At 35.8% G+C, this 27190-nt stretch overlaps 2 protein-coding genes across 5 annotated transcripts in view; one reads left to right on the forward strand and one right to left on the reverse strand.

The window, feature by feature from the left end:
* The window catches only part of spata5 (spermatogenesis associated 5), a 389131-nt gene extending 375530 nt beyond the window's left edge, over window positions 1-13601 (reverse strand). For 2 of the 3 annotated variants that reach the window (XM_039751220.1, XM_039751222.1), the window contains exons 1-6: window positions 13162-13601; window positions 9982-10106; window positions 6830-6987; window positions 5882-5940; window positions 4239-4847; window positions 2122-2251 (exon numbers count right to left, since the gene is read on the reverse strand). In XM_039751220.1, coding sequence (XP_039607154.1) covers window positions 2122-2251; window positions 4239-4847; window positions 5882-5940; window positions 6830-6987; window positions 9982-10106; window positions 13162-13339 — 1259 coding nt within the window. In that variant the 5' untranslated portion in view covers window positions 13340-13601. Of the gene's footprint in view, window positions 1-2121; window positions 2252-4238; window positions 4848-5881; window positions 5941-6829; window positions 6988-9981; window positions 10107-11547; window positions 11573-13161 lie in introns of those variants that run through there. The other variant, XM_039751221.1, reaches the window with a different exon arrangement.
* A 45-nt stretch (window positions 13602-13646) lies between these two features.
* Window positions 13647-27190, forward strand: part of nudt6 (nudix (nucleoside diphosphate linked moiety X)-type motif 6) — a 64058-nt gene continuing 50514 nt past the window's right edge. Inside the window, exons 1-2 of one of the 2 annotated variants that reach the window (XM_039751223.1) lie at window positions 13647-14026; window positions 19221-19424. In XM_039751223.1, coding sequence (XP_039607157.1) covers window positions 13747-14026; window positions 19221-19424 — 484 coding nt within the window. In that variant the 5' untranslated portion in view covers window positions 13647-13746. The remainder of the gene's footprint in view (window positions 14027-19220; window positions 19425-27190) is intronic. The other variant, XM_039751224.1, reaches the window with a different exon arrangement.

Genomic DNA, 27190 nt, shown 5'->3' on the forward strand with positions numbered 1-27190 from the left:
CAGTCACGATTATCAACTGCATGCCACACATTACATCAGTTGCTGGGGACACTCTGCTGATTGCCCACTGTTATGACAGAAAATTAAAGTCATATAATGGACATCAAAGCCAGTATTACTGTCAGAGAAAATTACAGGCATTTTACGGAAATACAAACCAGTATTACTGCGAGAGAAATTTAAAGGCACACAATACGCTGACGCATATTACAGCCACATACAAGCCAGTATTACTGTAAGAGAAAATATTACAGGCATATCTACTAACAAAATGCCACCCAAAAAAAAAAGGACACGTCAAGTAGGACAAAAGACACAGACAATCAAATCCTATATAAGTAACATCTCCTGGAAGAACGGTCAGCTCAACAAGTAAACATCAACAAAAGAAAGGCTGAAAGACAAAAAAAAAATTACGAACAAATAGATCGATTGAAAAAAATAAAATGAGCGTCGGAAAAACGCTAAAAGAGAGAGACTCAGAAGAGCAAACCTTACAAAAAGTTGGCATTTACTTGCCAGAACCAGTATTCAGCCATGGTCAGTTATATGTTGCATTATCAAGAGTTAGAAGTTATCCAGATATTATTGTCAAGGTTGTAGATGGTCCTGAACAAGGCAAATTCTTGCCAAACTCAGACAGAATATTTACAAGAATTGTTGTCTATAATGAAATTTTATAGAAAAATTTCATGAGGTAAAAAAATTGAAAATTTTTCCTAAATATCTTCTTCAGATATTGTGTATTACAGATTGTTACAAAGGTTTACACTAAGGCAATATTAATTAAACTTACTGAATTGTCATACGTTTCAATTTTATTTTTATTATTATTTTACTTTAGGCTTCTTGCTAAAATATTTTTGACAAAAAAAAATTAAGACAAGAAACAGAATGAGGTCAAGGTCCTTGCCATTTAATATAGACTATTCCTACTACTTTATGCACTACTATTCTAGCGCCCATTATTGTAACGGGCTTAATGTCTAGTTATATATATTGTAGATGCCACACAGACAGAAAGGGATTCCTGGCCAGAAGAAAGGATGACTTCTTACCTGGGTTCTTTCACTAATATGAAATATGTGTATAATATATATATACACAGTTGTAGCCAAAAGGATTGAGAATGACACAAGTATTGGTTTTCACAAAGGTTGCTACTTCGGTGTTTTTAGATCTTTTTGTCAGATGTTTCTATGGTATACTGAAGTATAATTACAAGCATTTCATAAGTTTCAAATGCTTTTATTGAGAATTACATTAAGTTTATACAAAGAGTTAATATTTGCAGTATTGGCCTTTTACAAGACCTCAGCAAAATCGCCCTGGTATGCTGACAATCAACTTCTGGGCCAAATACTGACTAATGGCAGCCTATTCTTGCATAAGCAATGCTTGGAGTTGGTCAGAATTTGTGGGGTTTTGTTTGTCCATCCGCCTCTTGAGGATTGACCACAAGTTCTCAATGGGATTAAGGTCTGGAGAGTTTCCTGGCCATAGACCCAAAATTTAAATGTTTTGTTCCCTAAGCCACTTAGTTATCACTTCTGCCTTATGGCACGGTGCTCCATCATGCTGGAAAAGGCATTGTTCGTCACCAAACTGTTCTTGGATGGCTGGGAGAAGTTGCTCTCAGAGGATGTTTTAGTACCATTCTTCATTCATTCCCACAATCTTAAATATGTGATTTAATCTGCTGAACATGCTCAATCAGCATGAAACAATGAGATTTCACTTTCATTTACCTTAGGAAACCATATCCAATTCCAACAGGCAAGTGAAGAATGGGCAAGTCTCCTGAAAATGCATTACACTATTCCTTTACCATTAAGGCATCAAAGGTGAAATTGATAAATTATGAAAATGCAAAATACACATGGGTGTATCTGTGCACTAATCTTTGAAACAGAGCTGAATTACCTACTACCTAGTTTCACTGATATACATTACATTTAGAAGCATTACTCACATGCATGAATTTGCTTAGGCATATTAATTTTTGCTATTTGTTCTACTTAATGTCCCTGTTCACAGATAATGCATAAGCTAAATGCACCTAAATTTAATATCTAAAGAAATATCAAATGATAAATTTAACGCTGTAATACAAAGACATACTTGCTCATGATTTCTGGCCCATTGATGACAGCAATATAAGCACCTATTTCATTAGCCACTGCTCTGGCTATCATGGTCTTCCCTGTTCCAGGAGGTCCATACAACAAGACTCCCCTTGGAGGGGGAACACCTGTCAATGATTGAAAATATATATTTTAAATTATGAAACAGAATAAGTATAATGAAACATATGAAACCTTTTAAAAACATAACATCATGATAAAATGAATTTCACATGTGAATTATATGCTGCACATTATCTTAATTTTTGCACATTTCTGTGGAGGCAAAAGCAAAAAAAATGTTTATGTCCACACATCTTGTAGGTCTGTTCATGCATATCATTCATTTCTGGCACCAATGACAAAATTCTCTATTCATTTTCTGAACCAACCTATTCAAATGTAAGGTCAGAGGGAACCACACTGGGGAAAAATGCCAGACACTGATCCTGTACTGTAGCAAGCCAAACTTACACATACACAACAATGAGCTAGCTCATTTGCTGAACATGCTCAATCAGCCTGAAACAATGAGGTTTCACTTTAATTTACCAATCTAGCTCCCTTGGTGCGTGGAAATAAACAACACTAATCACTCTACTACTTCTCAGTGATCTAAGATTCTACAAGGATAGAAGTCAGAAATTTTTATTATACTACCTACTCCTGGCGTCCAAGATTGGCAATGTGTTGCACGTTGATTAGTACGTGCAAGTTTAACTGTACTATATAAATATTTTTATAAATCAAGCCTGCATAAAACAGTGTAAAAATGGGTTAACTGCAGCAGTAATTTTTTTTTTTGCTGCTGCTGCTGGAGAAGATGTTAGTGTGTTTGTTAAATATGGCAGCAGCTGTGAACTAAAATTTCATTTGTGAAGATGAGGAAAAATTGTTATTCATTACTAAATAAAATTTTAAAAAACATGATAATAGTATGTTTCTTATACATTTACAAGCCCTAGTTTGGCCTTAACCAACCACCTTGTTTCCCTTCAGGCCCATGTTGACCACATATCCCATGTTTCACAGGACAGAACTAAATATATCTGTTATAATGTAAACCTATTAATTGTTTTTAAGATTATGCCCTGTACTATGTGACTGATTTTACAGTGAATGAGCTTATGCAGCCATTCCTCAACAGTACCTTCCTAGCATTATTAATCTTCACCAGTAGACTATTTAATAATCCGACTAATTCAATTCAAAATAATCAATATTTGACAAATCAGATGTTCAGCTATTTTGAACCCTCCAGGCCAGGGAGAGCACTAATTCAATGTCAGCATGCTAAACTATCTAGATACAGTAGGAAAAAAAAGTTGTGTCTTACCCTGGGGTTGTAACATTATTTAAAACTTTTGTTTTATACAGTTTTAATCACAGTGTTGTCTTTTAAAGAATAAATCATGATGACTACTGTTATTCTGATTTTACTTTCAACAGCCTAGTGTATACAGACAGGCGTTAGAGAATAAACAGGTAAGGGTTATGTGTTGAGGACCTAATGTTACTGAAACTTGGTGCAGCTTGCTTAACTTTCATTTACACAACTAGACTATGTGTTTGGATTTTAGATGACTATATAAATTTTTAAATGCAGTACTACAACTGATTGAAAACTATGCATTTTTGATCAGCATCATCACTACTGAAAGCAAAATTAGGCCAAATTACGAACAATTCTCTTCATTTTGGTACTAAAGCATGTAAATAGTGTATAGTGAAGGGTCAATATTACTTATACCTTTTTTTCCTGAAGGATACTGTAAATACAGGAAAAAGAAATGCACACTTGAAAATATGTTGTTAAACTCCTAAAAACATGTTCAGCACAGTCACCTATAATTAGTCATATGATGGAAGTGCCTTTGATTTGCCAATGTACTTGTGCTTCGGAACGCCTGTCTGATTGGTTAAAATGCTGATATGCTGTTTAAATCACATTTTAAATGAGAAGCCTCGATCTCTGACAGTGCAACCATCTTGCCAATCAAACTTTTTCTCCTTAATGGAAACTTTCTTCCAAAGTTATGACAAAAATTCATTTTTTTAAATTATGAAGCCTCTACATTTTATTGCAATAATTATGAAAAAAATTCCAGTACTCACCATACATATTAAACACATCTGGATGCTTCAAGGGCAGTTCAATGGCTTCTCTTATAGAATTTAACTGATGTTTTAGTCCTCCAATCATACTGTAAGTAACTCTGGGCTGAAAGGCTTCTTTATTTTTGCTATTGAAGTCCTGATCCTCAAATTTTACGGCTGTAAGTGAACATATGTAATAAAAAGTGCTGCTGGGAACTCTTCCTCCCACAGGTAGCTCAGATTTTTGATGCCCCTGCATTTCATTCATTTTCTGAATGACAGGCTTGCTGCCTTCTTCAGTTTTAACACAAAACAAACTAGGATCTTCTCCATTTTTCAGAGTCATAGATTCCTCATCTTGTGTAACCAACTTGCAGGGTGTGCTTGCTAATGGTCCATTTTCATCATTGTCAATACTTAAATAACTTAATCGAAGTGATATGTCCCCATCACTTATATCAAAATTAGATTTTTCTGTTACATTGGTTTCCAAGTCATTTGAAAGGTAATCAGGATTTTTTTCAAGCATTGTGCCATCGATCCCCTTTATTTTAATTATTTCAAAACTACAAGGGTGACCAAAAAATACTATATTTAAAACATTTGTAGGCAGAACAATTTTCTGATCTGAAAAAAAAAATACATTTGTTAAAGTAAACTGGACAAGATTCACACTTTTATCAGCAACTGCATTCCTTAGACCTAAAATATAAATGTAATGCATGATTAAAAGGAGCACTTTAAAATTTTACATTATAAAAGGGTTAAAGAATACTGGTTTGATACAGAGTTCTAGGAATCCAGTGTTTGTAAATGGTACCAAAAACAGCTAGGACATTTGAATATGCATTAAAAATTATGCTTATCAAGACAAACTCTATAATACAGAATGCTCAAAATTCATATCTTAAATGCTACAGAGAACGTTAATTTACTTTAACTGTTGTTTTGTGTCATTGTTGCCATGAAGTCATAACAAAATGGTACATTTGTACCATCATGAACTGATCTAGACTTAGATCATATTATTCAAAAAGGAAATTGCAATGACATTAGTAAGGTCCAATTAATTAAAAATAACTTAGACATAGGGATATAACAGTCAAAACAGACAGTAAAGTCAGTAGCACAGTTCAACAAAAATTCATTTTTACCAGGCTCATTCCAATATAAGTTTCATGATGAAATTAAGCCATTATCAGGTAGAATATGGTGCAAAACAGGAATCAACCTGTGTCTACTGTTATCAGTTAAGAACAAAGAAACCCTGTGTCTAGTTAATTAAATTCCTGAAACCCACCTAAGGCTTAATGTAACAAAATAAAGTGTCTGTGTAGAAAAAACTGGTTTTAAACTCTTTTCACATTTAAAATTTTGACAATATTAAAACAGTAGTAAATTGTTAAAAGAGCTAAATGTTGATTTATCCTATAAGAAATAATAGATATAGATTGATATTTACACTATGTAATACTTACATATAGAAGTAAAACAAAAGAAACACAAGTATTATAAGAGGTCAAAATGCATGCAATTCATAACTTAGCAAGCAAGCACAAAAATTCTTTTATTAACAAATTGGGTGTGATTTTATCTATTTTTTTTATTAAATTTTTTCACTTATCCCTGTAGAAACAACACACCCATTAAGTAACACTCACCTGTACATCTTAGAAAAAAATCAGTGAATTCCTCACTTTTTTGAAAATCAAGCTTTTTCCTGTGTATGAAATTTAAAGATTACCATATATTATTATTTTAAATCATAACTTAGCACATTTCTTAGCAGAATTAATTCTCATATTATCATTAAACCAAAAAAGTACAACTTTGATAAATAAAAAAATTAGAGCAACTGCAAAATACTTCCTCTAGATGGCAGTGAAAACATACAAAATGGTCTTAAAATGTCTGTAACATGCATTTAACGTATAGATAAATAACGGTTTACTTATATATAAGTAGTTGAAAATAATAATAGGCTTATTGTTTGCAGATACTTATTATTTTCTCCCATGAATTCAACTATGCTTCTCCTGTCAAATACTGTCCTAACCTACAGGTGAAAGTTTCAGCAAGCTTTAATATTTTTTTTAATACAATCAAAAAATTTGTGGCCTTTATCATGTTTTTCTGAAAATAATGATGATAAGATAAACAGGTTTTAATAACACTTTTGTTGTATATCCTAGGACTTAGAGAACATGTTTGTTTATAATTATCCATTCATCCATTTTTAATGGCAACTTAATACAATTAAACTATGGGGACTGGATTTACCTTAGTATCTATTGTTGCAAGATTAGACAACAGCCTAAGGAGGCAAGGTGGATGCACAAAAACACAACACACAACACACACACACAATATAACAACAGTGCAATTTATTCATCAACAAGCTCTATAAAATGTCTATGGACACTGTGAATACTGAAGCTTACTGAAGTAGCTTCTGCGTATTTTGTGTGATCACTCAATACTAAACAAACTCCAGCCTTGGACACATCTGGAGTTTAAGTACTAAACCAACACATTTTGCCATTATTTTTCCTTAGCAAACATAAAGGATTAACAGTGGAAAGACAAAAAATAATTTGGGCACTGCTTACCTCATTTTTAAATGAACTTTTTCAGCTTGCAGTACAGGACCGGTGACAGGCTGAACAATTACAACATCACCAATGTTAACCTTAAGACTCTTCTGTGTATCCCCATTTATTCCAATTTTCCCACTAGGGAAGCTTTCAACCGGCCAAGCTGTGCACACCTTTATGAGACAGAGTAGATATAAACATTGACATCCTGTTAACGATGGATTAAAAGATACATCACAGTCCAAAAATGTCTATTTAAAGAAGTAAATATACAGTATATTAAAGGAATAATGGCTGCATGGACTTAATAAAAAGCAGCAAGGCAACATGTCTTAATTGCTTTACATTGTACTCAATGTGATGTGATGGTATACTTGAATAATGCTTTGTTGCACTTCAAGATAAGTATATTATACAGCTCATCCGATAATAACAAACTGAAAAATTACAGCCATGATAATTCATACTGTTCATGTGTGATTACGTTTTTATACATAATAATTTATACATAATGAAACATAGTGGCAAAAGGATAAAAAACTATTCTTTTGCCTTAATTATAGTGAGTGGCTGTCAACATGATAATAAGGGAAAAGTAAATATGTTCATGATATTGAATTGAGAAGATTAACAACAGAATAGTAAAAACTGGGATTCTTGCATCATAAAACATACAGATGTGTATGTCACCCAATGTTATTATCTTTTATGAAAAAAAAATTCTGAAAAGAAAACTTAAAAGTTTTATTGTGGTTTGCTGAATTAAGTGAAAATATATTTGTGATAAAAATGTGCATAATTCACTTCTGATCCAAGACCAACATATCAAAGTTGCAAAAAAAATAAAATTGCAAGGGACTAAAAAAAACAACAATACAATAAGAACTGTGTAAACAAAAAACATGTTAAAATGTGCAGTACATATTTGAAAGTAGAACTGTGAAAGACTGAAATTAAATACTACATTTTTAGAGATTTTATTAATACGCAACACAATGGCAAATCTATTTCATAAGTACAAGGTTTTCAAGTTTGAGGTTTTGTTATTTTGCCTAAATGAGCTTTGCATGGCCAGTGGTGATGAGCAAACTCTGCTGAATTCACTTTGCTGCGAGTTCGGAAAAATAATGGAAATGTATGGGAGCTTTACCAAACTTCACTAAAATGTATTTAGTAAAGTCAATGGGGAAGGAGGAGCTGAAATAGTTTTGAATGGATTATAATGATGCAATGGTGTTTTAAGTGTTCCTGAGGACTAGGGAAGGATCTGCCAGCTACACTGGACCAATTATTGTGGCCACAAATGTGACCTGTGCTGTGAGGCGACAGTGCTAACCAATGCACCACCATGTCTCAAACATCAAAAGATGCAGAAATAGCAATAACCACAAAAAACTAATATACAAGAAATGACCACAAACAAGTAATAAGTAAAAGAATATATATTTTTTTGTTTCTCATATATCTGTGCAGATACTTCACATGTTGTTGTTCCTTCAAGAAAAAGTGCCTTGTGAATAGCAATACAAACACATTATTACTATTTCAGAGTCTTCTGTTTTTGGACTTTTCCTTTAAGGCTTATTTTCACTCGAGTTGCAGCACAAGGTTAATGCGGTGCTGCATAGCCAGTAACCAGTTTTATATATTTGGTGGCAGTACTTATAAAATTCTTATTATGGTCAGCTAATAGGAAAATACTATAAGTTTTTTTTTTATTCTTATTTAATATGAACACATGCTGGGTGGAGGGCTAGAGTACATAAAGTACAGTATGCATTCGTGAAATTTCTGCGCATAGATGCTACAGCTCAGACATGTCACACTGGCCTCGGAAAACATAAAAGGGCACGAGGGGAAAAAAAGCTAATCTAAGCCAGGCATTAGCTGAATTTCCAAGAAAAGTTTCAGAAAACAAGGTCACCCGAAAAATGCTTGGCCGAATTATGCCAATCAACACCAATGGTAAGAAGATCTTAAGGCAATATAATCCTTTTTTTCATAGGACCAACATACCTCTTAATGCTCCTTTAAATCAAGACATGCAAAGTGCCTGCCTCTTTTAGCAAGGTGGCAAAAAGCAGTCATTTTATATTTGTTACAAATTATTTATTATTAATTCTCTTATGCCACTGACTTTTACATTGAATTCACCAGACTAAAGAAACAATAATACATCCAGAGCTATATTTTCTGGAATTCGACTGTAAACAGAGGAAAGAAACCTGTGCTGCTCTTGTACATTTCAAATGAAATGTCAAGTTCTCCAAGAATGTTAAAGTTTTTCTATAGATGTTTTCCTTTAAATCCAATCTAAAAGTAAAAAACATACTACTCTTGAGCCTGTTGTATAACAAGACGTGGTACAGCATCAGTTTTTGGCCAATACTGACAAAAAAATGCTGGACTCGATATAAAAAAATGAATTATAAAACATTCTGTATACTTTAACTATACTTTCAAAATTAAATGGTTACTTCCACACCGATATGCAGTGGATTCAGAAAGTATTCAGAGCCCTTCACTTTCACCATACTTTATTCTGTTGTGGTTTTAATTTTGGAGCTGTAGTGCTGTCATGAATAGACAAATTTATTTATTTAATGAACAGAATAATATGTTCTGGCTGTAGTAAGAAATTTACACAGGCTCCTCTAATAACCAATTAGCATTTAAATGTGATTTATTCTGGATGAGTTAAAAGAGGTCACCATAAGGAATCTTGAGTAGTGGCTGCTGATATTGGGGCATTGCAGTCACGTGTAAATAATGAATCAGTCATTATAAGCAATAATGGCTATTTGCAACATTAGTAATGTCTTGGTTATATTTTAAATCAGTTTAATGGGACCTTGATAAAAAATGTATCATTTTCTATCTAAAACATGAAAATGTCTGGACAGTTCTAAACTTTTGACTGGAAGTGTGTGTTGTGTATTTTTATATATCTATACAATACAGACACACACACTTCCAGTCAAAAGTTTGAAATAGTCCAGACATTTTCATATTTTTCATGACCACTCTAAATGTGATAAAGCAAAGGACTTGAGACCATGCACGTCAGTTTACCAAGAAATCTTTATTAGCAACATTGCTGGAATTTACTACTTGTACTCCAATGCAAATTTTTATTCTCAGCACAAACAGAAAAATAATTTACCTACCTCTTGCCTACTGCCGCTGCTGGAAATTAACACTGGCCTTCCGATACTAATGTTGGCTGATTTCATACTGCTCAGGCTTAGCTGCACAAGAAATCGCCTGGAAGCCTTCGGAACTTTGTCATCAGCTACCAATGAAAGCAAATACAGTAATAAAAAACATGTTACTAGTACTGTATACCAAATTCATCTGTTTTCCAAGCACGCTTTACTCTGACCAGGGCCACAGGGTTAATTGGAGCCTATTCCAGCAAGCACAGGGCACAAAGCAGGAACAATCCCTGGCAGGGAGTCAGTCCAACACAGGCCAGACACACACAGATGCCTCGGGGCTAATTTAGCAACACCAGTCCACCTAATCTGCATGTCTTTGGGCTGTGTGAGAAAACCCACAAAACCTGGTGAAAACTTATGTCTATGGTGAGAACATGCAAGCTACATGCAGGGAGGATCCGGAAAGTTAACCATGCAATGGAACAGCACTACCACTGCACTACCGTGCCACCCAACGATCTAAATAGTACTTGACTGTAAAGATTACATTTTTTGCTATTTCTTTGAGTTTTAAAAAGATTAATTATTCTGTCCTGTTTAATCAAGTGTATAGCTTTTTGATATACCAAAACCCTGTCTACGATTGGTTCCTGAATCCCACCTCAAACCCAGTGCTGCAGGGACAGACTCAGGCTCCACACAATATTGAACTGAGTCAGACTAATACTGGTTACAAGTAACCATACCTCCCATCACATAAATTACAAGGAAGATTTTTTAAACGGACTGTATATTTTTCACTTAAACACTACACTTTGGCAAAATGTATATGCACTATTAAACATTACAAACATTCCTAGACAGTTGTGACTGACACTACGGTACAAGGATAACAAACTGACCTCCTGCTCTTAAGAGCTGTTATTAGCCCTTAAACCATTGCCTTTTCTCTGTATGCTATACTTCTCTGGCTTTAGATGGTATTTGCTGTTTCATCTGTATTTTCACTCTCTTCTTTTAATAAGAAAAGCTGGCCCACATTAATACAGTCAGTCCCTTACAGATTCTCTTTTTTGCACAATGCATTTATTGCTCCAGTTAAGATAGTTTTAAATTTTGTAAAAGAATGCTGTAATTGCAGCTGCCCTTCCCTATAATATTTTATTCCAAATGTTATACAAAAAGTCAATTCCTCTATCTTCCTGCGTCTACCAAACCAAAAGTTAAGAAAACATTCTGAGCATAACGCAAAATTTATTTATAATTTTCTTATGAAAAACATATTCTGGACAGAATCACTTCATCATGAATTGGAGTTTCTTCCACAGCAAAATGGGTGAGGCCCTGAAAAGATGGTAGGATGCAGGCTAGATTCTTACTTGGTATGCCCAGCAGAGTCTTGCCAAACACAACAATAAAACATAAAATACACATAACATCAGCCTGATATACAGTATAATAGCCTTCTTTTTATAAACTGCAACTCTTAGATGCTTCAACCTTGTATCAAACACAATTGCTTTTTTATTAAACCTGCATGCAACAAAAATGAGAGTAAGATAAATTAATACATACACTTATCCATTTTTAACCTGCTGATTCACTTCAGGGTCATGGGGAGGCACTGCTAATCAAGGAAGCATTGCTCATTACGTAGAAGCTAAAACTGGACATAGGACCAGTTAATTATAGGGTGCGTAGGTAGATATGACAAACTAAGTAGGGTAGTGTGGCAAAGTGATTAAAGCTATAGACTTTAACATTTAAACCCTCACAATGTTTTTTCTGAACCGAAAACTGACACCATGTGACCATGAGCAAGTCACTTCACCTGTGCTCCAATTAATAAAAAAAAAAAACAAACTAATTGTATATCAAATGGACGGCACGGTTGCGCAGTGGGTAGTGCTGCTGCCTCGCAGTTCCCAATCTTCCCTGCATGGAGTTTGCATGTTCTCCCCGTGTTTGAGTGGGTTTCCTCCAGGTGCTCCAAAAACATGCAAGTTAGGTGCATTGACGATCCTAAACTGTCACTAGTGTGTGCCCTGCGGTGGGCTGGCGCTCTGCCCAGGGTTTGTTTCCTGCCTTGTGCCCTGTGTTGGCTGGGATTGGCTCCAGCAGACATCCCCCCCCGTGACCCTGTAGTTAGGATATAGCGGGTTGGATAATGGATGGATGGATGTATATCAAATGTAGCAAGTCACCTTGGATAAAGGCATCTTCCAAACAATAAGTATGAATAATAATGACAATATGCTGAAAATATAAAGTGTCCTCATTTGGAGCTATTGCAGATGCACAATGCATTTCAGGATATAGACTAGAATATAAAGAAGATGAAAGGATGGGTAAAAAAATAGACATAACAGAGTGCTGAAAGACAAAATCAGGGAGGCATATGAACACCAAAATACACAAATAAATATCTAAATAAGAAATACATATACATGAAGATTTTTAATACTGTACTTCTTAATACATTTAAAACTAAAACGTCCTCTTATCTTGGTAAATTGGTCATTCGGGCCAGCCTCAGACACTCACCAGCGCACCACTGACCGGGTAAAGACGGTAAAAAAAAACAAAAAAAAACTACAGCTTAATTATGTGTACATTTTAAAGAACAGTGTATTTCATTAGTTTCTTTTTTTTTTTTTTGATGATTGTTATAATTTCCTCAGAAGTACGTGTCAAATGTAACAAAATGTAAACACTGAAAAAACTTGGTTCATTACGTGTTATCTGAAATTGAACCTCTTTAAAAAAATATGTACAGAAACAGCCAGTATTCTATCAAAATGCCTACAACTGCATTAGTTAAAGAACAGCGTGTCGAACAAACATACACCTGGAATGTAAGTTGTTAATGTAAACACTTTAAAAAATTTGTGTCCTAATATGCATAAAACTGCCTTGCCTCTCAGGAGTCCGAAAATCTTAACATAAATCAGAATATAAGATGTCCATCAGGAAAGAGTCTTCATCAGATTACATCAGAAAGCAATCTGCGGATGCTACATTTAGGATAACCAATATGCATATATGTATAACGATAGACAGAAGTATATAACACCACGTTATTATTAACAAATAACATTATCAAACCAATCTGATCCATACATTTATAAGCCTCTCTCAAGTATGAATGTCTGTGGAACACACGTGTTTAATTTAAACAGTAATCGATACCTTTATCCAAGAAGTCTGTGATCGTCAGTGACAAGCGTGGTACAAAACTAACACCACCATCCACCTCCTCTTCAGAACCAGCAACGATGTCCCTCTCTAACGAAACATTTTGTCCTAAACTGCAGTCCTCACCGCCACCTTTTCCAACTTTCCCTTTGGTTTTCTTTTTCGAAGACATTGTCGGTATAGCTTGTGCTCTGTCAGTATACTTAATTTATCTAAAGCACATTGACTCAAGCATGCCGCTGGATTTGCAGACATAAACTTCCGGGTGAAACTTCCAGTGCGTCATCTGGATACCGTAAAGTGCAGATTAAATGAGCCCTTATTTGTTCTTTTACCTCTTAATTGCCCTGTCATTTATTTATGTATTTTCGTGTTTACTTGCGTTTCGTGTTTGTATTATTGACCTTAGTTTAACAAGTATTTTCATATCGCATTCTCTTAGTTTCGTATTTTCTATTTTTCGATCCTTTATATGTGGTATTTTACGTTTTCGTTACTAGGAATTCTTCACAGTAAAAAAAAAAAAGTCAGGGTTGACTCAAAAGTAAGAGTTAAAGCAACTCACGATAACTCGCTGCCATGTTATTAAAAAGTCGGACTCTGATGGTGCTCCTCAAAAATGCTTGCTTTCTGTTTAGGAGTAACTGTGTTAGGAGCCGCATAATTGAGGAAAATGCAAGGCATATGTCACTAGATGTGGGTGATTCGCGACTGAGCAATCTGCCGAGGGTCCCCCTCACCACTAAAATCTTCCTGGATCGAGGACGTATTGACCGATTTGGAGGCGTAACAGTCGACTTTGGTGAAACGGGTTTCCCCGGGGACCTCCACGAACACGAGTTTCAGCGACTCCTGCAAGGCAAGTGTATCTGTCACATCTACGGGTTGCCATCGTCTAGTGTGTCCATGGAAAGTATTATCTCACCTCACAGTCTACATTCAGCAAGAGCAAAAACAACAGAATAACACTACTGTACAAAGCAACCATACAGATCAGTCAACGGTAACATTGTAGCTGCTCCGACAACTCGAAATACTTGAATAAATCCTATATTTATTTTATTTTTTGTATATGACGCTAAATTGGCAAAAAAAAAAAAATATGAAACGGGGTCGCCAACCCTGGCGGGCCGGGGGATGCAGGTTTTCATTCTAACCCTTTTCTTAATTAGTGACCCGTTTTTGCCGCTAATTGACGTCTTTTGAATGAATTTTAATTGATTTGCTTTTTAAGATGCTTCCCAGAATTCCTTCATTGTTCCACTGAATTGCTTTATTTCTTTACTTAAATGGCACCCAAACAGAAATGAAATGTGAAGTGAGCCAACAGAAGACCAACTAAGTCAGGGCCTCAAACTCCAGTTTTCACTCCAACCAATTGCCTAATTAAACGCTATTTCTTGTTGTTAATTAAACCCATTCTGTAATTCCATGGTTTGTTGCTGCTCACACTGTACAATAGCTGACACTTCTGAAGTGAAACTGCTGATTTTCTCTTTTCAAAGATCACTATTAAAGTATTTTGGAGACCTGAGCAGATCAACATTTCACTTTAAGATATTGTATGAGGGGCACAGGTTTGGTGGTCATGTTTTGGCTTATTTTGTATGTCATTATTGTTTGGCTGCTAAATAAGGAAAAAGAAACAATTAAGGAGTCTGCGTCTTCAAGAGCAAGTCGATTAAAATTAATTTAAAAGTAGTTAATTAGCAGCAAAAACAGGCCACTAATTAAGAAAAGGGTTAGAATAAAAACTTGCAGCCACTGCGGCTCTCCAGGGCTGGAGTTGCTGACCCCTTTTATAAAGGAATATGAATGTGCCAAACTGTCCAAGACAAGACAGGCCTATGGCCTTCCTAATCTCAATTGGGATAATCTTTTAGAAAGGGACATGAATGCTAATTTAAAAGAGGGCAGGGCTGCTGCCATAAAGAAGGTGTGCCATTAAATTTTGAGAAATAAAATTGGAAAAAAATGGATGTGGAAATGGAAAATTATCTGAAATTTGAAAATTATGACAAGACATCTGTTTACTATGGAGGAATATGTCGGAGAAAATTAAATAAATACTCGGATTAAAGTACTGTGAAATGTGACAATTAATAAATAACAATATGAAATAATGAGTATACATAATTAATTGTGTCATAAAATATGTTTTGTCGCTTATTTCTTTACATATTTATTTACTTCATTTATTTCAGTGATACACACACATTAAATAAGGCCTGAAATGAAAACTGTCATTTTCACCTATCAAAGATGAGAGGGCTGCTTCTAGCAAGTCCTGTTTTTTAATTGTTGAATTGTGGTAGACCATCGGCCATCAATTGCCACATCTACAGCAGACACTTCATATGAAAACTCCTAAAGATGAACTTGTTTCTTGAAAGTGGACACTTTGTGTTGCAATTCTGGGCAACTTTTTCTTCCTCTTGTATCTGACACTCACATTTGCAAGTTTGGCATGCACATGAGACACAGGATTCCCAAGTCATGCAAAGCACATGTGTCCATTCTGCAGACAATTCATCAATCAAAAAACAGTACTTGCTAGAACCCACCCTCTCAGCTTTGATGAGTGAAAGTGAGAGTTTTCATTTTAGGGCATATTTCATGTTACATGCATGTAACTGAAATAAATAAAGGAATTAGTAGCAAAAGCACATTTAAAATACTTGAATTATTTATACTCACAATTCATGTTATTATTTATTTATTGTCACATTTCATAGTACTTCTACTTGTATATTTATGTACTGTATTTATTTAATTTTGTCCTAAATATTCCTCCATAGTTAACCACAGTATTCAGTATTTTCAGAAATAGCAGCCAGTCTGAGTCCATTTTTTACTTGTGGGAATAAAACACTAAAACAATTAACTCTATAATTATTTTACAAACTCTGCGGTCAGTTTATAAACCATGTAAGAACATGGAAAATGTGAGTTATACATATAATCTTCACAGTATAAAGATAACTGTATTCAATAGAATTACAAATGCCATAGTAATAATATAATAATTCTGCCGCTGAGTATATAAATGCTGATCCCTGCTGTGCAATGCAACGCAGCAACAAGTCAGAGCAAAACTTAAAGGACCTCTCTTCCTCACCAATCCTGAGTCAGAAAACACATGAGACCCTTTGAAGAAATAATAGCAAAAGTTTTATTACTATTCACAAAGAGTTTCTATCTTCTTGATGAAAAATAAAGTGCAAAGCACCCGCACAGATAGATCAGAAACAAAAAAGATGTTCCAGCTTCATAGCCATGACTTCAAATCAGTATACTCAGAAAAACATCAGTACCATTCCCAGCTAGTATGGGACATCTCCAGGGGTGTGAATTATCTCCTATCCTGTTTGCAATTTTATAGTGGGAGGGGTGTCTAGTGCAGTGGCCTTAGAATTGCATCTAAGCATTTTGTCGATGACATAGTTCTTTTTTTTTCTGTCTTTTATTGAATTTATTAAAACCACGTAACATTCCATACAATCAAATCAAACTTAACAAAGCTGAATTCAATTCAAACCCCACCCATAAGAAAAAGAAGATGTCCCACTGCCAGAGTAAAACTTTGAGATTAGTAAAAAGAGAAATGAGTCCTTCTTCCCACTACAGATGCTTATTCTAAAATGGTATTGATTAGATCTTGCCAGGTTTTTAGAAAGTATTGAATAGATCCTCTAAGTGAGAATTAGATTTTTTTCCAATTTCAAATAGTATATAACATCAGTTATCCACTGACTTAAAAGAGGTGGCATAAGTCCACAGGTATGTGCTAACAGTGAAGTAAAGGCAATTACAGTTAGTTTGTCCTTCTCCACTTTAAGCCCATCTGGGAGTACACTAAACCTAGCTATTAATCGATTAGGAATGATTGTGACACCAAGGCTGTCTGATGGGCATTTAAAAATCTTTGTCCAGAATAATGTTAATTTGGTGCACGCCCAAAACTTGTTATTGAGGCTGGAGATCAATTGCAACGTTTATAGGTTAGATCTTGCCCTGGAAACACTTTGGACAATTTCAAGCGAGATCGATGTGCTTGATAAAAGATTTTAAGCTGAATAATTGAATGTTTTGTGCATATGGAGCTAGAATGAATTTAGTGCATGGCTATCTTCCAGTCCTTTTTTGAAATGTTGAGTAAGAGATCTTTTTCCCACTCTACTCTAGGATCTTTGAAAGGAAGGGACTTTAAAATGGTTGTATATATTATGGAAATGCTTTCTGAGTCTTCAAGACTGATCAGTATTTCTTCTAGAATAGAAATAGGTGGGAGGTGAGGAAAATTGGTCAGATTTCGTTTAGCAGAGTTTTTAATTTGGAGATAGTGGAAAAGTTGTGTTGATGGGAAGCTACATTTGGAGTGTAATTATTCGTAGGATGCAAAGACATTATTTATATACAAACCTCTAAATGATTTAATCCCACATGTTTTCCAAACATTAACAACTGTGTATGTTTGAGAGGGTAGAAAGAGGTGGTTATCATGTAGAGGTGCCACAGATGAAAGCTTTTCTATCTTGAAGTAGTACTAGTGTGTATTCATCTATCTGTTTCAATGTCCAGGTTTTTATAGCTTGTGTATTTGCCGCCCAGTAATAAAATTAAAATTAGGTAGAGCCATGCCACCTTCTGATTTAGGTCATTGTAGGGTCACCCTTTCAAATTCCAGATAAATGAGGTTATGATTGAATCTAATTTCTTTAAAAAAATTTCTTAATGAATATGGGGATGTTTTGATATAGAAAAAGAAGCTTAGGGAAAATATTCATCTTGATAGTGTTAGATGACATAGTTCTGTTTGGGGCAGTTTGCAATCGAGTGTGAAGCAGAATGGATGAGGATTAGTATCTCCAAATCTGAGGCAATGGTCCTCAGTAGGAAAAATGTGAGTTTTTAATGTTGCGTGGTCTTCAGGAGCAGTGCCCCTAGAATGGCAGACTGGGGTGCTGGTGTCCACTCTCCACATGGACTCAAGTGAAGGAGTATTTCAGGTTCTTGTTCATGAGTGAGGGAAAAAGGCATAGTGGGATCGACAGATGGATTAGGGTAGCAAGTATAGTTATGCAGTCACTGTACCAATCTGTAGTGATGGAGATGGAGCTGAGCCAGAAGGCAAAGCTCTCCGTTTACCAGTTGATCTACGTCCCTACCCTCATCTGTGGTCTTGTGTTTGAATAGTGACAAATAGGATGAGATTGCAGATACAGCCAGCCGAAACAAGTGTTCTCCGCATAAAGGCTAGTATCTCCCTTAATGATAGGGTGAGAATCACAGACATTTAGGAGTAGAACCTCTGACACTCCATATCGACAGCAGCCATTTGAGCTGGTTTGGGCATCTGATAAGGATGCCTTGTGGACACCTCCCTGCAGAAGTTTTGCAGGCATGTCCAGCTGGAACAAGACCCCAGGGAACTCCTAGTGCCTTCTGGTAGGATTATATCTAGCAGATGGCCTGGAAACACTTTGGGATCTCACAGTATGAACCTGCAAGTGTGGCTGGTGAAAGAGACTTATGGGTATCACTTTTAAGACCTGTCTTGGAAAAGTGGTGAAAAATGAATGAATGTAAATGACCTACAAAGTTTCCAAGAGCACAATCCAATTGAGCACCTTTGTATTCACATGGAGTAAGAGGTTTGTAGCATGAAATTATGGATTAAAACTTTCAGGAACTGTAGGATACTTTTATATCAACATAAATTAAAACCTCTGAAGAATGTTTCGAGCACTTTCATGCTTCTAAAATCTAAAGCTTTGCTCGTTAAAGATAGTCTTAGCCTTTATTAGATTCACGTACCTGATAGTGGCTACTGAGTGTATATTTTTGACTACTACTTAAATTTTATGTTATTCTGCTTAAATTTTATGTTAGTATCAGTTGTTCACAATCTTGACTTGTTTTCAAGACTTTTAGGCTGTTCAGCTTCACGATTATATATATATATGCAACATCAGGTTGTTTCTCAATGTGTTAGAACAACTTATTAAATCTAAATGCAGTTTGAAGTGAAATGACTTCTGTTTGTTTTGCAGAGTCTGTCACTCATTGGAAGTCTGATGGTAGAGTAGCAGTGTGGCTACATATTCCCATTTTCCAGAGCAGGTTTATAGCTTCTGCAGCCTCTCTGGGCTTCACATTTCACCATGCTCAGAAGGATCATTCAGTGCTTACCATTTGGCTCAAGGAGGAGCCCAGCAGACTTCCTGTTTACGCAACACACCAAGTAGGAGTTGCAGGTACTGTGACATGTTTACACTGCCATTCTGTAGCTTTAAAGCTTTGCTCTGTGGCATGGAGTCAAAATGAAACATAACCAGTATTGAGTAAAAGGTTTAACTGAAAGGTTAACAGAAAGATACATTTCTTTAAGAAATAATTGAATAAACAATGATGAATGAAGCACAGTGTATTCACTGTAAGGAGTAGTGGTAGTAGTAGCTGATTAACTTGGATGGTTAACACGATGAAAAATTTTATAAAGAGTCTCTGTAATCCCTTGCTGGTCAAGGCCACTGAGATGAATGTTTAAAAACATCAGTTGAACAGAACTGAATGTTAAGAAATGTCAACTTTCAAAAATCACTTTTTTCATCATACAATCACTGGAACTGAAAATTTTTTCAAAACTCTTCACCTTCTAGTGATCCTATTTAACTTAACTTGCATGTCCCTGGGATGCAAATGAAAATCAGAGTACTCTGGGCTTCACAGAGTATTAAAGAACATGCAAACATCATACATTTGATGACAAAGAATTGAAATTGAACCCATCTTCTTAGAGGTTTATGGCAGTTTCTCTAACCACTGCACCACTTTCCTGCCAGTTTGGAAAGCATGTTTGGAAAAATATGGTTAGGACAAATCATAGATTTATTCAGCTTTTTTTCCATTTAGTGTACATCACATATGGTGTTTTTTGCACACCATATATTACCACTCAGGTATTGGGAATGAGAAACTCTGATTTTACAATGAAAATGAATAAAATAATCCAAGATCACAATGGTTGAACAGAGAACCTGCACTTGATTTCACTACTTCAAGTTCTCATTGCATTTTTATTTTAAATATTGTATTTTTTAATTCTTTTTTGTTATAAATCAAAAATTTTCTTTCAGATTAGACAGAGGTGTATCTGCTATGAAACTAATTAAGCTTTAGCTTCAGCACCTCTAATCCTGGAGGGGCCCCAGAAGTGACTTTTTTCAACATTGCTTAATTTAAGTTTGCATGTCTATTTTATGAGAAGGGTTTTTAAAACCCCTACTTGTAGTGGTTAAATTTAACAAAAAAAATGTGGTGATCTGTTGTGGAACAACCCCATTGAAGAAGATAACGATGGTTACCCAGACCTCATTGCTGGTTAATGCAGTCCCATAACGTTTCAAGCTTCAGGAATTCAAAAATGTAGATCCACCATGAAATTAGCTGGTACACATTAACTATGACAAAGCTCTTTTGACACCCACAAGAAATTTAAAATAAATAAACTAAATGTGGTTTTCTTTAAGCAAAGGGCTCTTTTAACCATTTCTGCCAAAGAACAAAGATTATATGAGCAATGAATTGACATGTGACAAGTTTTGAGATTCATATCATGTGGGATTTGAATTTAAGAATATATGTGAAGGGATGAACATTCTTTATGTAGTCTTTCATTTGATGAGCTGTTTAGGAGGTGGTTGAATGATTTTAGGACAAACAAATTCTTTGTGTAATGCATTAGTGTAATTTTGTTTTATTGTTCATTAAGTGCACTACTTTAGTGCTATTTTCAAAGTATCACCATGATCACACAAATCATTGCACAGCAGAGGGCACTATATACATTTTTGAAAATCTACAGTGTACAAGGCATGTTAAAACATGCCTTAATTGCACATAAAATACGTTGTACTTCAAGAGATTGCAGTTTGTAAAGATTTCTTTAAGTTACAGCTTTTATGTATTTTGTAACCCTTTTTTCACCATAGTATTTATTTACAGTTTACATTTACCTTTTACTTTTTTGCATTTAATATGCTTATATATTTCATTTATTTACATTTTTTTCCAATTTATTCTACATTTTTTTAGAAAGGTATGCCATTATGTATTTTGTAAGTGATTGGATTATTTTTCAACCCTTTTTTACGAGAATATTTATTCCCAAGGGAGCGTAAATGTTTTCTTCGGTTGCCTCTGCCAAAAACAAGCAACATTTCACATCTTTCCAGTCTGCTTTTATTCCCTTTGCAATTTTTGGCAGACACACTAGCCCAGTGCTTTTTTCGACCCTCAGAAAAGCATCCTAGCTACCAGGACCAGCTAGATCATTAGATTAAAATTTTATTTGTGTACAAATAACTGATATTTATTAGTAAGTAAATAATGATGGATGGTTTTAGGGTCTACCAGATTATTTGGATATAGGGAAAAATGTACCACATCTTAGAAGAACATGAAAATAGATTACAAACAATGGTGAGAAAGACTAGCAAGAAATAGGGAATTTTTACACAGCAAAATAAATAAATAAACAACAGCTCACTGAGAAAACATAAAAAGTAGTGTTTATTGGTAATGAACTGAGGTGAAGGTGTGTTCTGTGGTGTGAGACAGGCATGCTCAGTGTTTTAGAGTTTGCTGACTAAAGTTCACTCTCAAAACTGAACAACACACTAAACACCAACATTTCACTAGTAACATGTTTTATCTTGAAATCTATACCTGTTATATTTTCAGTATGAGCACTGAAGAGATTTACAGAAACATTTTAGTAACTATGTAAAACATGATTTAGTGTGTTTATGTTTTATAGCATAATTTTCTGCAGTTGATCGCAGATAAATCTGAAATAATTGTCTTTATCCCAAAAAACAAAAGATTGAAAGTCAGTGCTTATCTTAAGTCATTGACTGTACAGTCTACAATGCAAGCCAAAATTATGTAGTGATGTGTAATTTTAGGCTTAGATCTAAATTTTAACAGCCATATGAGGTTAGGTCAGGTCAGGTCAGGGAGTATGCACTGGTACAGTACGTTGTTGCACCCACCAAACGACAAAACAGCTCAGGATCCTGGTTGGCAACCCCCAGGCAGTCACATGGTCCAGTCCCACCCTGCAGAAATGACCATCAATCTGCCTCAGCCAGGTGTTACGTGGGCATCCCCTTGGTCTGATCCAACCACTTGGATCCTCAACAATGAGGCTCCTGCAATCCAGATCACCATCAGTGAATCACGCCACATAGCCATAATGCCGTAACTGCTAGTCCATCACAATGCATGTAATATGCCTCATTCAGGACTCTATGAGTAACCACTTGTTCAATACCAAGTCAAACCAGCAGTACCCAAGGATTTTCCAAAGAGACACAGCACCAAAGATCAGATCACCCTTTTGCAAAGATACTGGGAGTGCCACACACCCCTTCCCAGTGACCTCATAACTCCCAGTGCTCTCACAGTCCATCTACTGATTTGAGTTGGCACTCTGCAGACAGGCACTGCTGATGGCTATGAGGTCATTAAAGGCCTGGATCTTAGTTTTTATCCAAGACACTCACAAGCCCAGACACTCAGACTCCTCACTCAGTTTCTTGAAAGCCCCGATCAGAGCCTCCATTGACACCGTGAAGATCACAGCATCTTCGACAAAGCGAAGATCAGATAATCTCTCTTCACCAACAGATGCCCCACAGCCGTTAGATCCCATGAGCCTGCCCAATGCCCTATCCATGCAAGTATTGAACAGAGTCAGAGAAAGAACACACCCCTAATGAACCAGAATCAACTGGGAAATACGCAGCGGTTCTGCCTCCACTCTGCACAGCACTCACAGTGCCAGTGTATAGGCCGGGCATGACATCCAGCAACTTCAGAGGGATCCTGCAAAGTCTCAGGAGGTTGCACAGGGCAGCTTAATCAACTGAGTCGAATGCTTTATGAAAATCGACAAAGGCTACAAAGAAACTCTGCAGATATTCACATTTGTGCTCAATGAGAACCCTCAGTGCTAGGATACGTTCGATGGTAGACTTCTTAGTCGTAAAACCAGAGTGTTCCAGTCACCAGTAGGTGAACAAGTGATCATGGATCCTTTTAACCCTAGCAACAATCTTACCTGGCACAGAGAGCTGTGTTATTCCTCTGTAGTTACAACTATCCAGGTGATCACCCTTCCCTTTCCAGATATGGACAAAAGCCATATGAGGACAATTACAAAATCAGCCTACTACCATCTTAAAAACATTGCACAAATTAAAGGATTTCTGTCTAAACCAGAGAGGTAGAAACTTGTCCATGTGTTGTTTTTAGTAGGCCAGATTACTGTAATGGTGTCCTCACAGGGTTTAGGAAAAAAATCAATCAGGCAGCTGCAACTCATTCAGAATGCTGAGGCCAAAGTCCTCACTAACATCAAGAGATGAAAGCATATTAGTCTGCCCCTTAAATCACTGCACTGGTATCCTGTGCATCAAGTGATTGATTTTTAAATACTATTTTTTGTATATAAAGCAGTAAATAGTTTTGGGACAAAATATATCTTTGATTTGCATATGCATTATAAAGCATTTAGACCTATCAGGTTGTCTGGGACAGGTCTACTCACTGTTCCTAGGATCAAAACCAAGCAAGGTGATGCAACATTTGGTTTCTATGCCCCTCACCTGTGGAACAAACTTCAAGAAGACTTGAGATTTGTACCAACTGTCAGCTCATTTAAGTCAAGGCTCAAAACTTACTTATTTGCTGTGAATTATCAGTAAAAAATAACTTTGTTTTTCTTGTTCTGTAGGATTGATTTAGACTTTTAATAATTTTATAGTTTCATTTATATTTCTATTTTGATATGTTTTAAAATTTTCATGTTTTTTCAGTGTTTTTATTTCTTTGTAAATCACTTTGAATTACTTTGCCTAATTTGTTCTATACTATATAAATAAACTTACTTTACCTTACTGAATGAGAAATTATGTACAAATGTATAAGGTTATTGCATTTTTCCCTAATTGCCAGTTCTTTATGTTAAGCTGGCTATTCCCAACACAAACTATTGTGTAAATTACAGTTAGGTCCATAAATATTTTTCTAATTTTGGTTCTGTACATTACCACAATGAATTTTAAATGAAACAACTCAGATGCAGTTGAAGTGCGGACTTTCAGCTTTAATTCAGTGGGTTGAACAAAAAGGTTCCATAAAAATGTGAGGCAGCTAAAGCATTTTTTTAACACAATCTCTTCATTTCAGGGGCTCAAAAGTAATTGGACAATTGACTCAAAGGCAATTTCATGGGCAGGTGTGGGCAAGTCCATCGTTATGTCATTATCAATTAAGCAGATAAAAGGCCTGGAGTTGATCTGAAGTTTAGTGCTTGCATGTGGAAGATTTTGCTGTGAACAGACAACATGCGGTCAAAGGAGCTCTCCATGCAGAAGAGTGAAAGAAGCCATCCTTAAGCTGCGAAAACAGAAAAAACCCATCCGAGAAATTGCTGCAATATTACGAGTGGCAAATCTACAGTTTGGTACATCCTGAGAAAGAAAGCAAGCACTGGTGAACTCAGCAATGCAAGAAGACCTGGACATCCACGGAAGACAACAGTGGTGGATGATCGCAGAATCATTTCCATGGTGAAGAGAAACCCCTTCACAACAGCTAACCAAGTGAACAACACTCTCCATGGGGTAGGCATATTGATATCCAAGTCTACCATAAAGAGAAGACTCCATGAAAGTAAATACAGAGGGTGCACTGCAAGGTGCAAGCCATTCATATGCCTAAAGAATAGAAAGGCTAGATTGGACTTTGCAAAAGAACACCTAAAAAAGCCAGCACAGTTCTGGAAAAACATTCTTTGGGCAGATTTAACCAAGATCAACCTCTACCAGAATGATGGCAAGAAAAAAGTATGGCGAAGGCGTGGAACAGCTCATTATCCAAAGCATACCACATCATCTGTAAAACACGGTGGAGGCAGTGTGATGGCTTGGGCGTGCATGGTTGCCAGTGGCACTGGGACACTAGAGTTTATTGATGATGTGACACAGGACAGAACAGCCAAATGAATTCTGAGGTGTTCAGAGACATGCTGTCTGCTCAAATCCAGCTAAATGCAGTCAAATTGATTGGGCGGCGTTTCATGATACAGATGGACAATAACCCAAGACATACAGCCAAAGCAGCCCAGGAGTTTATTAAAGCAAAGAAGTGGAAAATTCTTGAATGGCCAAGTCAGTCACCTGATCTTAACCCAATTGAGCATGCGTTTCACTTGTTGAAGACTAAACTTCAGACAGAAAGGCCCACAAACAAACAGCAACTGAAATCTGCTGCAGTAAAGGCCTGGCAGGGCATTAAAAAGGAGGAAACCCAGCATCTGGTGATGTCCATGAGTTCAAGAGTTCAGGCTGTCATTGCCAGCAATGGGTTTTAGTAAGTATTAGAAATGAACATTTTATTTCCAGTTATTTAATTTGTCCAATTACTTTTGAGCCCCTGAAATGAAGGGATTGTGTTAAAAAAATGCTTTATTTACCTCACATTTTTATGCAATCTTTTTGTTCAACCCACTGAATTAAAGCTGAAAGTCTGCACTTCAACTGCATCTGAGTTGTTTCATTTAAAATTCATTGTGGTAATGCACAGAACCAAAATTAGAAAAAAGTTGTCTCTGTCCAAATATTTATGGACCTAACTGTATATAGTATGTGCTATGTGGTTGTTATTAGATTGTGTTTGATGTCCTATAAACACAAATAAGCACTGGAATACTTTCTTGAAATTTTAAAGAGATATCCGGCTGCTTTACCTAAAGCATATACTGTATTTCAGACAGCTGAACAAAAATAAAGTAGCCCTTAAAACTATGTCATCACCACTCAGCCTTTCAGATTTGAAAGCTCAGATCATAGTATCACATCCAGACCACAAAATTATGAAGTAAAAATTACAAAACATGAGGATCAAACCCATGTCCGAGTTATCCTGATAGTTTCTGAAGTCAACATCGAGTGAATATTGGAAATGTTGCTTTAGTTAAAAGTATTTATGTAGCAGAAAGCAACAGTGTGTGTTTTTCAGGTCAGTCTGCTGAATTAATGCAACCTTTATGTTAACAGTGGCTGGAAGCAGACTACTGCTATTACAGAACCTTCCTCATGCTAAGGTTCTGTAACACAGATCCTCCTTATGATTCTTCTTATGGGTTTATGCACACTATTGCTGCTAAAAGAGTAACTGTGTATGATAGAGAGGAACAATATATAAATAAATTGTATTGTAAGCTTAGTTTAGATGATCATGGACACATGGTTACGATTCAAGGTCTAATATATAGTTTCTTAAATTTATTTTTGTCACAATCCAATCTTGCCCTTTTTTGTGTCTTCAAGACCTATTCCTTGTTATTTGCCTGGAAGATCATCAGTGTGCCCCCTGGGAGAAACATGGGTGATTGTCAGGGGAGGGTAATTGATGATGATCATCTAAGCAATGTTGATTGCCTAATCAACACTTTGCAAACAGTCCACAACAGGAACTTGCAACCCAACACCAGTATCCCGTGACCCATTTTGGGTCACCTCCCATAATTTAAGAAAACCCCACTGTAATGCATTATCCAGTAGATCACACTGTTTTTCTGTGTCAAGTAATGAAAATAAATCCCATAACAAATTCAGTGTAGTAGCTTAGTTATCAGTTAGATTTCCAAGAGTTTTAAATCCTTGAGGGGGATTTTGAAATTCTGTACTTCTCAACAGAGATAGAGTATTTCCTTTGCTTCTTCATTGATGAAAATGTAGCTGTTTTGCTTAGAACTTCCTGTACAGAATCATTTTTTCTGAGTTTTAAGCATGCTTTCTCAAGTCTGCTATACAGGTGCTGGTCAATAAATTAGAATATCATGACAAAGTTGATTTATTTCAGTAATTCCATTCAAAAAGTGAAACTTGTATATTAGATTCATTCATTACACACAGACTTGATCTTGGAGTCTATTGAGGTCTGTTATTGT

This window comes from Polypterus senegalus, chromosome 4, assembly GCF_016835505.1.
Source record: "Polypterus senegalus isolate Bchr_013 chromosome 4, ASM1683550v1, whole genome shotgun sequence".
In the NCBI taxonomy this organism is placed as follows: domain Eukaryota; kingdom Metazoa; phylum Chordata; class Cladistia; order Polypteriformes; family Polypteridae; genus Polypterus; species Polypterus senegalus.